We start from the raw sequence: 12,500 nt of genomic DNA, 5'->3' as shown, positions 1-12,500 counted from the left end.
ATGCATATGGATTATCAACAGAATTTTTAAATAAAGAAAAAATTAAAATTTTATATCCAAATAAAGATGAATTCATTGATTTCCCAGATTATATTACCAATAAACATAATTCACGTTGGGATAAAGGTGATTGGACTGATGATACTGATCAAATGATATTAATTATGCAATCATTTTTAAATATTAATAAAAATAAAAAAGAATCGTCATCAGAATCATCATCATCATCATCAGAATCATCATCAGAAAAAGAAAAAGAAGAAAATTATTATAATAGAATTAATTGTTTAGAATTTGCAAAACTTTTAAATAATTGGGTTGAACATGGATTTTCAGAATTATCAGATCAATGTGGTATGGGATTAGGTCAAACTGTTGGTAGTGTAGTTTTTAATGATCATTTTTTAAAGAATCCAACACTAGTTAGTAAATATGTTTGGTTATCACAAAATAAATCAATGGCTGCAAATGGTTCATTAATGAGAACTTCAATTATATCTGTAATGGATTTTTTAAATCAAAAAATAGTTTTAGAGAATGCAATTGATTGTTGTAGAATAACTCATTATGATAGTAGATGTATTATTAGTTGTATTGTATATACTCATATAATTTCAACAATATTTAAAAATAAATTTAATAATAAACAAGAAGTAGAAGAAGAAGAAGAAGAAGAAATAGAAGAAGAAGAGGAAGAAGATGATAATCATATTAAAATAATTGAAGATTTAATTAAACAAATTGATCGAAATGGTTTATATGAAAATATTGCAGAATTTCATTTCAATTCAAATAAAATGGTTGATGATAATTTAAAACAAGATTATTTAAAACAGTTTAATACTTATATGAGAGCAAAAGAATGGGTCGATTTAGAATTAGATGATTCAACTTCAATTGGTTATGTTTATAAATGTTTAGGTAGTTCAATTTTAACAGTTAGAAAATATTTACAATATTATAAAGATAAGAAAACTAAAGATAAATCACCATCTTATTTATTTAGAAAGGTTATGAATGAATTAATTAGAGAGGGTGGTGATTCTGATACTAATGGTGCTGTTGCTGGTGCTTTGTTAGGTTCTATCATTGGTTATTCAAATTTACCAAAAGATATGTTATTAGAAATGCCAAATAAATCTTGGTTAGATGATCAAGTCATTGATTTCATTGGTTTGATTGATTCAAGAATTAAAAACTCTAAAGTTAAACAATTTACAATTGATAATAATAATTTCAATAAATTAAATTTATCATATTTAAATGAAACTGATTCAAATCCTAATACTGATTTTTTAAATCCAAATTTAAATCCAAAATCAAAAAATGAAAATCCAAATAAATCTGAAAATGAAAATTGTATTATTCAATAATAAAATAAAAAATAAATAAATTTATAATAAATATTTTTTAAACTAATTTTTTGAAATATTTATCAATCAAATAATAATAAAATCACTTTAAATACATTTATTATTATTATTTTTTTTTTTTTTTTTTTTTACATTCCAGATATTATTTTTTAAAAAAAAAAAAACATTAATTTTTATTTTTTATTTGAATTTTGTTTTTTTTTTATTAAAAGTATTCTTTAAAAAAAAAAAAAAAAAAAAAGTAATTGGAAAAATTTAGAGCAATGGGCACAAAAAAAAAAATTTTGTTATAGTAAAATAAAATATCTTTATAAAAAAAAAAAAAATTTAAAACAAATAAAATTCGTTTCAATTATATAGAAATCTAGATTTATTTAAAAACTGGTAGTAAAATCTCGGTTTTTTTTTTTTTTTTTTTTTTAAAGAAAAAACCCCCATCAAACAAATCAATCAAAAAATAAAAAAAAAAAAAAAAAATAAAAAAAAATAAAGAAAATAAATTTTAAAAAAAAAATCTCGAGGTGTCCAGAATATTTTAAAATAATTTATGATTTGTTTTTAATATCTTTTTTTCTAATTTTTTAGGAAACTCCCAATATAAACTATATTTTAACCTTGTCATTGGCAATAGTTTTTATAACTGTCTTCATTTTCCTAAGAATCTAAAAATATTTTATTTTCTGTTGGTTATATTTTGTTGTGTTTTGTGTATGTTGGCGATATTGTGTTGTGTTTTGTGCATAGCCGCACTTATTTAAACAAGATATTATAAAATTTCTTTTTTTTTTTTTTTTTTTTTTTTTTTTTTTCATTATTTAAACTAATTTTTTTTTTTTTTAATTTCATTATTATTAATTATTTATTTAAATTTGAAAAATGTCAGAAGGTTCAACCCCAATTACAAATTCACCAATTTTTATACAAACAAAGAGTGAGCCAACTTCACCTACACTCTCTGCAAGATCTGAATCTTCATCAGACTCTGCCTCTCTTCCAGTATCTTATGATGGAGCTTTTGCACCACCATTAACTTTAGGTCATCAAAATAATGATCTTAGAAGAGTTAGAAAAAATGCTGCTCATTTAAGTGAGGAAGAAAGAAATAAATTCCTTGTTGCAATTGTTGGTTTAAAAAATAAATATCCAAATAATTGTAAATACTCTGTCTATGATCAATTTGTAATATTACATATGGGTGCTGTTTCACTTGCTAGAAAATCTGAATATGATGAAAAAGATTTAGATGTTTATAATAATAATAAATTAAAAGTTGATCCAGGTCACGGTAATCCAGCATTTTTATCATGGCACAGAATGTTATTAAATAAATTTGAAAAAGCATTACAAACAATTGATCCATCTGTTACTTTACCATATTGGGATTGGACTGATAGAGATGCTTCAGCAAATAATATTTTTATTAAAGAATTTATGGGTGGTAATGGTGGTATTGATGGATTAGGTGGTAAATTAGTATGTTTATTTTCTTTTTTTAAAAATTTATTTTTAAATCTAAATATTTATACTAATTTTTTTTTTTTTTTTTTTTTTACTTTTTTTTTTTTTTTTTTTTAAATTAATTTCAGGTTAACTCAGTTTTTACAAGTGAAAATGGATTTTATGTTAGAGAAGAATTACATAAAGCATCTAAAGCTGAAAATTCGTTAGGTAATACTGTTGTTAGATATTTAGGACCATTTGACTTTTTAGCAACACCACAAAGTGAATTTAAAGAATTTATGTGTTCAAATACTTTTAGTCCAAGTGCAGTTATTATGGATCCATCAACAAAAAGAGTAAAACCAGCCGATGATACTAATAGAGGTTTTAGAATTGGTGTTGAAGCTGGTTTAAAAGCTCATAATCCAACTCATGATTGGTATGGTTATGGTTCTGGTGCTCAAATGCCACAACAATTACAAGTTGATCAAGGTAAAGTTCAAGGTGAAGATCCAGCCAATGTTGTATGGAAAACCCAAGAAATCTATTCAAGTATTTCAACAATGACAAATGTTGCATGTTCTAATAATGATCCAATCTTTTGGTTACATCATTGTAATATCGATAGATTATGGGCAGATTGGCAAGATCAAGGCCACTTTGGAGATATGTATTTCCCAAAGAAAGGTCGTGATTCATTCCAAGTCGTTAATGATAAAACCGCCGAACCATACTCTTATCCATGGGGTCATAATTTAGATGATCCACTTTGGCCATGGGATAATTCACTTTCATTCACTGTACCATGGTTACAAGAAAGTTTACCAATTAGTTACTCTTACTATGAATCAAAGGATGTTATTGATTTTAGATCACTTGGTTATCAATATGATACAAGTTCAACAATTGCATTCAATGCTAAACCAGTTAAAGCATTCCCAAATGGTCAAAGTAAACAAGTTTTCAAATTTACCATTGGTTCAATTAAAGCTCAAAATTATTACTTTGTATTCAATTCAAATGGTAATGCTAAAATCAATGATATTTCAATTCATACTCAATATAATGAAAATGATATTAATGAATGGGATTTCCAAACTAAAGGTTTTACTGGTTCTCAATTAAATAAACCACCAGTTAAACATACCAAAGGTGATACAATTGATAAGGTTTCATTTGAAGCAAAGAGAGGTACCTATTATGTTGTTGTTTCAAGTAATGGTAATGCCGATATTAATTCATACTATACAATTGCAATTAAAGATAGTGATCCACAACTTTTACAAACTGGTTATCAAGGTATCATTAGTTTCGGTCTTAAAGAAACTGATCCAACAATTCAAGAAAAAGATGTTGTTGCTAAAATTAAAGGTACTAAAGAATTCTTCTTTGTATACGTTAAAGAACTTTGCAATTTAAGCTTCAAAGTTAAAGGTATCGATGCGTTAATTCAATTAATTGGTCCATCAACTTCAACTGATATCATTGGTCTTGATGAAGGTTGTTGTAAGAATAAATGTCCAGCAGTTGCAGCAACTCTTACACCAGGTCATTATTTAATTCAACTATTCCATTGTAGTTTCAATGATCAAATTGGTAGAACTGGTAAATTAGAAATTAAATATTCCACTGATAATGTTGAAAAGAAGGTTAAAACTATTAAACCTGGTTCATCAATAACAGAGAGAATTCCAGAATCTGGTACAGTTTTATATAAAATTCAAACTGAAAGTAATACAGTCGATACATTATATGTATTTAGAGTTGGTTTACATTCATTCTCAAGTTGCACTGAAGTTAATACATCAGTTTATGAAACTGTAACAAAAACAACTGATCCATATGGTTATGATTGTGTTTCATCTGTTATCGCATCTGGTAAACAAGAATCAATCTGTGATCTTCAAAATTCAATTGATAATACAAAAACTTATTATGTTCGTGTATCATTCCCACAAGCTCCTCATATCGATTCAACTGATAAATTTACTCTTAAATTTAAAGCATTTTAAATTAATAAAATTTATCTAAAAAAGAGAAGTAAAAAAAAATTGATATATCCAATTAAAAAATAAATAAAAAAATTGATTATTAAAGTAAAAATGAATCATGATATTATTTAATTAATTTAATCCAATTTAATTATTTAAGAAAATAAATTATTAACTAAAATTGTTATTTGTTGAAGATAAATGCCATAGGAAAAACTTTTTTTTTTTTTTTTTTATTTTCTTATTTTTTTTTTTTTTTTGATATGATCCTATTTTTAAAACTTTACTCTTTTTTTTTAAATTTGAATAAGCTTTTAAAAAAACAAAATCTCCAATTTTTATAAAAAGTTATTATTATTATTATTATTATTATTATTATTATTATTATTATTATTTAGGATTTATTTATTATTATTATAATTATTATTATTATTTATTATTATTTCCCTGTAAGATACCTTTAGCTAGAATTTTTTGAATTTATTTCCAAAAAATTTTAAGAGAGTGTCCTAATTTGGAAATTTGCATAAAATTGGCTTTACATGATTAAAAGATAATCTTTATTAAATTTGTTATGTTTTTAGTGTTAAATATGAAACATTTTAACAAATTAAAAAGTAAATTTGTGGGGTACACGAATTTAAAAAAAAAAATTTTGTAAAAATTTCAATTATTTCTTGGTTATTTGTGTGATTTGTAATATAAAAATTTTCTATTTGGTTGTTATTGAAAATAATTTATAACGGTTACAAACAACGAGATGTTTTTTAAAAACTAAAGCCAAAAAACATTCTCGCATGAATACCTATAGACTAGCATAAAATTACTTTTCACCACTTTGTTACTGAAATTTTTATATTAATCAAAACTTACCATAATATTATAAAATAATTTTTTGTTTTTTTAAAATTTTTCAGAAAAACCACAATATAAATTTTTTAATTTGTAATAATTTTCATAAGGATCTAATAATTTTTTTTTTTCTTTTTTTTTGAATGCTGGCCATATTATGTTGTGTTTTGTGCAAATTAGTAATAATTACTTTTTTTTTTTTTTTTTTTTTTTTTTTTTTTTTGTAATATAAAACTAATTTTTTTTCAATTATTATTATTAATTATTATATAAGACTTAAAATATGTCAGAAGGTTCAACTTCAATTACAAATTCACCAATTTTTAAAAAGAATAAGCCAAATTTACCAACAAACTTGGCAAAATCTGAATCTTCATCAGACTCTTCTTCCCTTCAAGATGCTTTTGCACCACCACCACCATTAACTTTTGGTCATCAAAATAATGATCTTAGAAGAGTTAGAAAAAATGCTGCTCATTTAAGTGAGGAAGAAAGAAATAAATTCCTTGTTGCAATTGTTGGTTTAAAAAATAAATATCCAAACAATTCTAAATACTCTGTCTATGATCAATTTGTAATATTACATATGGGTGCTGTTTCACTTGCTAGAAAATCTGAATATGATGAAAAAGATTTAGATGTTTATAATAATAATAAATTAAAAGTTGATCCAGGTCACGGTAATCCAGCATTTTTATCATGGCATAGAATGTTATTAAATAAATTTGAAAATGCATTACAAACAATTGATCCATCTGTTACTTTACCATATTGGGATTGGACTGATAGAGATGCTTCAACAAATAATATATTTATTAAAGAATTTATGGGTGGTAATGGTGGCATTGAGGGTCTAGGTGGGAAAATAGTATGTTATCTTTTTTAAAATTATTTTTAAATCTTTAAATTTACTGAATTTTTTTCTTTTTTTTTTTTTTTTTTTTTTTTTTTTTTTTTTTTTAAATTAATTTTAGGTTAACTCAGTTTTTACAAGTGAAAATGGATTTTATGTTAGAGAAGAATTACATAAAGCATCTAAAGCTGAAAATTCGTTAGGTAATACTGTTGTTAGATATTTAGGACCATTTGACTTTTTAGCAACACCACAAAGTGAATTTAAAGAATTTATGTGTTCAAATACTTTTAGTCCAAGTGCAGTTATAATTGATCCATCAACAAAAAGAGTAAAACCAGGAGATGATACTAATAGAGGTTTTAGAATTGGTGTTGAAGCTGGTTTAAAAGCTCATAATCCAACTCATGATTGGTATGGTTATGGTTCTGGTGCTCAAATGCCACAACAATTACAAGTTGATCAAAGTAAAATTAAAGATAAAGATCCAGCCGATGTTGTATGGAAAACCCAAGAAATCTATTCGAGTATTTCAACAATGACAAATGTTGCATGTTCTAATAATGATCCAATCTTTTGGTTACATCATTGTAATATCGATAGATTATGGGCAGATTGGCAAGATCAAGGCCACTTTGGAGATATGTATTTCCCAAAGAAAGGTCGTGATTCATTCCAAGTCGTTAATGATAAAACCGCCGAACCATATTCTTATCCATGGGGTCATAATTTAGATGATCCACTTTGGCCATGGGATAATTCACTTTCATTTACTGTACCATGGTTACAAGAAAGTTTACCAATTTGTTATTCACACTATGAATCAAAGGATGTAATTGATTTTAGATCACTTGGCTATCAATATGATACAAGTTCAACAATTGCATTCAATGCTAAACCAGTTAAAGCATTCCCAAATGGTCAAAGTAAACAAGTTTTCAAATTTAACATTAATTCAATTAAATCAGAAAGTTATTACTTTGTATTCAATTCAATAGGTAATGCTATAATCAATGACATTTCAATTCATACTCAATATAATGAAAATGATATTAATGAATGGGATTTCCAAACTAAAGGTTTTACTGGTTCTCAATTAAATAAACCACCAGTTAAACATTCCAAAGGTGGTACAATTGATAAGGTTTCATTTGAAGCAAAGAGAGGTACCTATTATGTTGTTGTTTCAAGTAATGGTAATGCCGATATTAATTCATACTATACAATTGCAATTAAAGATAGTGATCCACAACTTTTACAAACTGGTTATCAAGGTATCATTAGTTTCGGTCTAAAAGAAACTGATCCAACAATTCAAGAAAAAGATGTTGTTGCTAAAATTAAAGGTACAAAAGAATTCTTCTTTGTATACGTTAAAGAACTTTGCAATTTAAGCTTCAAAGTTAAAGGTATCGATGCATTAATTCAAATAATTGGTCCATCAACTTCAACTGATATCATAGGTCTTGATGAAGGATGTTGTAAGAATACTTGCCCATCAGTTTCAGCAACTCTCACACCAGGTCATTATTTAATTCAGCTATTCCATTGTAGTTACAATGATCAAATTGGTAGAACTGGTAAATTAGAAATTAAATATTCCACTGATAATATTGAAAATAAAGTCAAAACCATTGAATCTGGTTCATCAATAACTGAGAATATTCCAGAATCTGGTACAGTTTTATATAAAATTCAAACTGAGAGTAATATTGTTGATACATTACATGTTTTTAGAGTTGGTTTAAATTCATTCTCAAGTTGCACTGAAGTTAATACATCAGTTTATGAAACTGTAACAAAAACAACTGATCCATATGGTTATGATTGTGTTTCATCTGTTATCGCATCTGGTAAACAAGAATCAATCTGTGATCTTCAAAATTCAATTGATAATACAAAAACTTATTATGTTCGTGTATCATTCCCACAAGCTCCTCATATCGATTCAACTGATAAATTTACTCTTAAATTTAAAGCATTTTAAATTAATTACCAAATTTAAAAAAAATAAATAAACTAATTAATTAATTAATTATTAAAGTGAATGAATCATGGTTTTTTCCATATTATTTATTTATTTTTATTTAATTTAATTTATTTATTTTTATTTAAAAAAATAAATTAATTGATTATTCAAGTAAAAATGAATCATGTTTCGTTTTTTTCCTATTATTTAATTTGATTTGATTTGATTTAATATAATTTATTTATTTATTTTATTAAAAAATAAATTATTAACTAAATTTGTTATATGTTGAATATTATTTGATTGTAAATTAAAAGATGTTATTGAATTTAAAATTTGTTGTTTAAATGGTTTAAATAAATTTGAAATATTATCTATTATTAAAGTTAAACCTAAAAAGTGATTACTATCATTATCATAACAAATTAATATAGTTTCCAATAACTTTACTAAATAAAATTGATTATTTAAAATCAAATTTGAGTACTTTAAAATTATGAATAATGTAACCTCTAATATTGAATTTAATTCACCTAAATCATTTAAAATTGGTAACCCATTAATAAATATATCAATCATTTCATTTTCAATATCTTTTGTTATTTCATCATCATCATCATCATCATTACTAATTTGAAATTTAATTATTTTACCAATTGATGAAATTACATTATCTTTAGCATCTCCATAATTTCTATTATTATTTGAATTATTATTATTATTATTATTATTATTATTATTATTATTATTATTATTATTATTATTATTATTATTATTATTATTATTATTATTATTATTATTATTATTATTATTATTATTATTTATAAATAATAAATAATTTTTAAATTGCTGAAAAGATTTATTTAAAAAAGGTTTAAATAATAAAGTTTTAGTTGATTTTTTAGCAACAACACCAATACCATATGAAGTTGCTTGAATGATTGAAGGTGTAGAAAATGATGAATTGAATATATCAATTAATAATTCTATAATCTTTGAATAATTTCTAAATACTCCAACATTACTATTATTCTCTAATAAATAATCTAAAACACATATCATATTTAATTTAATTTCTAAACTTGTTGTTTTTTTAATTAAATTTAAAATTGTAACTAAATAATCTTTTATAAATCTATCAACTATTTTAGTTTTACTACTACTATTATTATTGTGGTTATTTTCTTCTGTATCGTTATTATTATTGTTATTATTATTATTATTATTATCACTACTATAACATATTATTTGAAATATATTACTTAATTCATTATATCCATCTTCAATATGTTCAATTTGATTGATATATTGACCATTTTCATTATAATCAATATCATTATCACCATCAATACCACCAACACTACTACCACCACCACTTGATAATTCATCACCACTATCATTTGAAACATTATTATCATAAATAACTTTTATACCCTTTAATCTGTCTTTATTATTCTTTTCAAGTTGTTGAAGTGTTGAAAATGATTTTGATAATAAATTTATTATTAATTCTGTTATATCTTTAATTATATCTTGATGTTGTTGATTTTGTTGTTTTAAATGAAATTCAAGTTGTAATAATAATTGTAATAATTCTGAAAAGACTTCTAATTTAATTGAAACTGAAATTGGTTTTCTATCAACACCAATTGAATTAATTATAAATTGAAATGATTCTAAAATTATTTGTTTTAAATTTATTGGTTGATTTGTTTTAAAATAAATATTAATTATTGAAAGACATAATCGTATAGCTTTTGATTCAATATTAGTTCCACATCTACTTGATGTTGGATTAAAATTAATTGTAGATTCAATTAAAACCCTATAAAGTTTTTCAATATATGGTATTATTAAATTACTTGTACCACTGTCATTAATTAATGTTGATACAATATCAATTGCTGTTATTATGTTTTCAATTATAATATTATCTAAATACTATAAAAAAAAAAAAAAATTAATAATAATTAATAATTTATAATTAATAATTTATATTTTATAATTTATAATAATTTAATTTTATATTTACAGAATTAAATGAATAACTATCATTAATTATAAAAAATAATTTTGACATTAATAATTGTATAAATTGTTGTGATGGTAATGAATCGATACATTGTATTAATCTAATTAAAGATTTCAATGAAATTCCAATTCTTTTATCATATATATTGAATTTTATTAAAAGGTTCAATGTAAACTCTATTAATCTTTTAATTTCATTATTAAATGATTGAATTACAATATTCTTTTCAACTGATAAAACTAAAAAACTAATTGCTTCTAAAATTTTAAAATAATAATAATCTTCTTCTTCAAAAAATTCTTCATTCCCTATATATTTATTTTTATTATTATTATTATTATTATTGTTTATACTAGTATAGTAATTATTAAAAATATTAAATAAAATTGGTATGATATTATTATAATACTATTATTTAAATATATATATATATATGTTAATAAAATTTTTTTTTTTTTTTTTTTTTTTTTTAATAATTATAAGTACAAACATTTATATTATTTAATTTATCATTAAATATATCTGGTAAATTAAAAATTGTTGAAATTATTTGAATAAAATTTGGTGAATGTATTTTATGAATTGAATTTAAAATTGTATTAATTATTGTTTCTTTATATTGATTAACTAGTATTGGATTTATATTTTCGATAAATGAAATTAATAAATCACAAATTGAATCACAAACATTTGAGGTATTATTATTATTATTATTATTATTATTATTATTATTATTATCATGATCAATAGATTGATCACTATATTTCTTTAAATTAAATAATAATGAATTGAATATATCATCATGATACTTTATAATTTCCTCTTTCTTTTCCATATCATTACTTAATATAAATTCATTTAAAAAATTAAATGAAACATATAAAACTTTTGAATTTTGATCTATAGTTTTTATAATTGAAATGATAACTCTATATAAAAAAAAAAAAAAAAAAAAAAATTAATATATTATTTTTAATTATTATTTATTATTAATTATTGATTATTACTTTATAATAGAATTAAAATTATTATTAAATTGATTATTTTTATCATCAATATCACTTATATAATATAATATCATTAACCAACTATATTTATCTTTCCAATTTAATGAATCATAACTAACATTTCTTGATAAAAAGTATTGCCATGGATCTTTTATATTACTCTTTTTCATTGAATCTTCAATATTATCAAACATTAAATTTAGGTTAAAATAATCTTCATCTTTAAAATTACCATTCTATTTTTTTTTTTTTTTTTTTTTTTTTTTTTTTTTTTTTTTTTGGGGTTAGTAAAAGATAATATATTTTTAAAAAAAAAAAAGAAAAGGATAAAAAAGAAAAGTTAAAAAAAAAAAAAAAAAATACATTTAATTTATTTCTTTGCATTAAATTTTTATATGTTTTTTTTTGTTTTTTGAAAATAACAAAATAAAAAAAAAAAAAAAAAAAAAAAAATTTTATTTCTATTTTTAAATTATAAAAAAAAAAATAAAAAAATTAAAAAAAAAAATAAAAAAAAAATAAAAAATAAATTTAAATGAATAATTAAATCACCATCAAACACCATTTTCTTTTTTTTCATATTTTTTTTTTCTTTAAAAATAGAAACAACAATGTAAATTTTTTTTTTTTTTTTTTTTTTTTTATTTTAATTAATAAATATAAATCTATATGTTGTTATTTAATTTTTTAAATTTTTATTTATTTTTTATTTATTTTATTTTTTTATTATTTTAATATTCATCTTGAAGTAAACTATCATCCTCATTACCATCAAAAGTACTTTCTAAAATGTCATCTTCATCAGAAGCATTTTGAAGTACAGAATTCATAATTTCCTCTTCATTTAATCCATTAACTTTTTCTTCATCTTCAAAATGTTCATCCTCTTCTTCTTGTTCTTGATGTTGATTGAATTCTTCTTCCTCATCATTAATTTCTAATTGTTCAAGTGGAATAGCAGAGTTATCTTGATCTGGTTCTGG

At 22.1% G+C, this 12,500-nt stretch overlaps 5 protein-coding genes across 5 annotated transcripts in view; 3 read left to right on the top strand and 2 right to left on the bottom strand.

Moving 5' to 3' along the window:
* DDB_G0283655 (hypothetical protein) overlaps positions 1–1,373 on the top strand; it is a gene marked incomplete at both ends in the record, with an annotated part of 1,524 nt that extends 151 nt beyond the window's left edge. The window contains one exon of the mRNA XM_633852.1: positions 1–1,373. This exon is cut by the window's left edge and continues 151 nt beyond it. Within this exon, the coding sequence (XP_638944.1) occupies positions 1–1,373 (1,373 nt within the window).
* An 876-nt stretch (positions 1,374–2,249) lies between these two features.
* Positions 2,250–4,825, top strand: DDB_G0283653 (hypothetical protein; the record flags this gene model as incomplete). The annotated part of the gene is made up of 2 exons (XM_633851.1): positions 2,250–2,846; positions 2,960–4,825. The coding sequence occupies 2 exons, from the start codon at positions 2,250–2,252 to the stop codon at positions 4,823–4,825; spliced, it is 2,463 nt and encodes an 820-aa protein (XP_638943.1).
* Positions 4,826–5,939: 1,114 nt separating this feature from the next.
* DDB_G0283651 (hypothetical protein) lies at positions 5,940–8,496 on the top strand (the record flags this gene model as incomplete). Its single annotated transcript, XM_633850.1, has 2 exons — positions 5,940–6,524; positions 6,631–8,496. 2 exons carry the CDS (start codon positions 5,940–5,942, stop codon positions 8,494–8,496), a joined length of 2,451 nt encoding a protein of 816 aa, XP_638942.1.
* A 219-nt stretch (positions 8,497–8,715) lies between these two features.
* On the bottom strand, positions 8,716–11,711 carry DDB_G0283747 (hypothetical protein; the record flags this gene model as incomplete). The annotated part of the gene is made up of 4 exons (XM_633849.1): positions 8,716–10,419; positions 10,511–10,918; positions 11,001–11,439; positions 11,518–11,711. 4 exons carry the CDS (start codon positions 11,709–11,711, stop codon positions 8,716–8,718), a joined length of 2,745 nt encoding a protein of 914 aa, XP_638941.1.
* Positions 11,712–12,248: 537 nt separating this feature from the next.
* Positions 12,249–12,500, bottom strand: part of eb1 (microtubule-associated protein EB1) — a gene marked incomplete at both ends in the record, with an annotated part of 1,668 nt that continues 1,416 nt past the window's right edge. The window contains one exon of the mRNA XM_633848.1: positions 12,249–12,500. This exon is cut by the window's right edge and continues 1,261 nt beyond it. Coding sequence (XP_638940.1) covers positions 12,249–12,500 — 252 coding nt within the window.

Source organism: Dictyostelium discoideum (assembly GCF_000004695.1).
Source record: "Dictyostelium discoideum AX4 chromosome 4 chromosome, whole genome shotgun sequence".
In the NCBI taxonomy this organism is placed as follows: domain Eukaryota; phylum Evosea; class Eumycetozoa; order Dictyosteliales; family Dictyosteliaceae; genus Dictyostelium; species Dictyostelium discoideum.
This window is presented reverse-complemented; position numbering and strand designations above follow the sequence as displayed.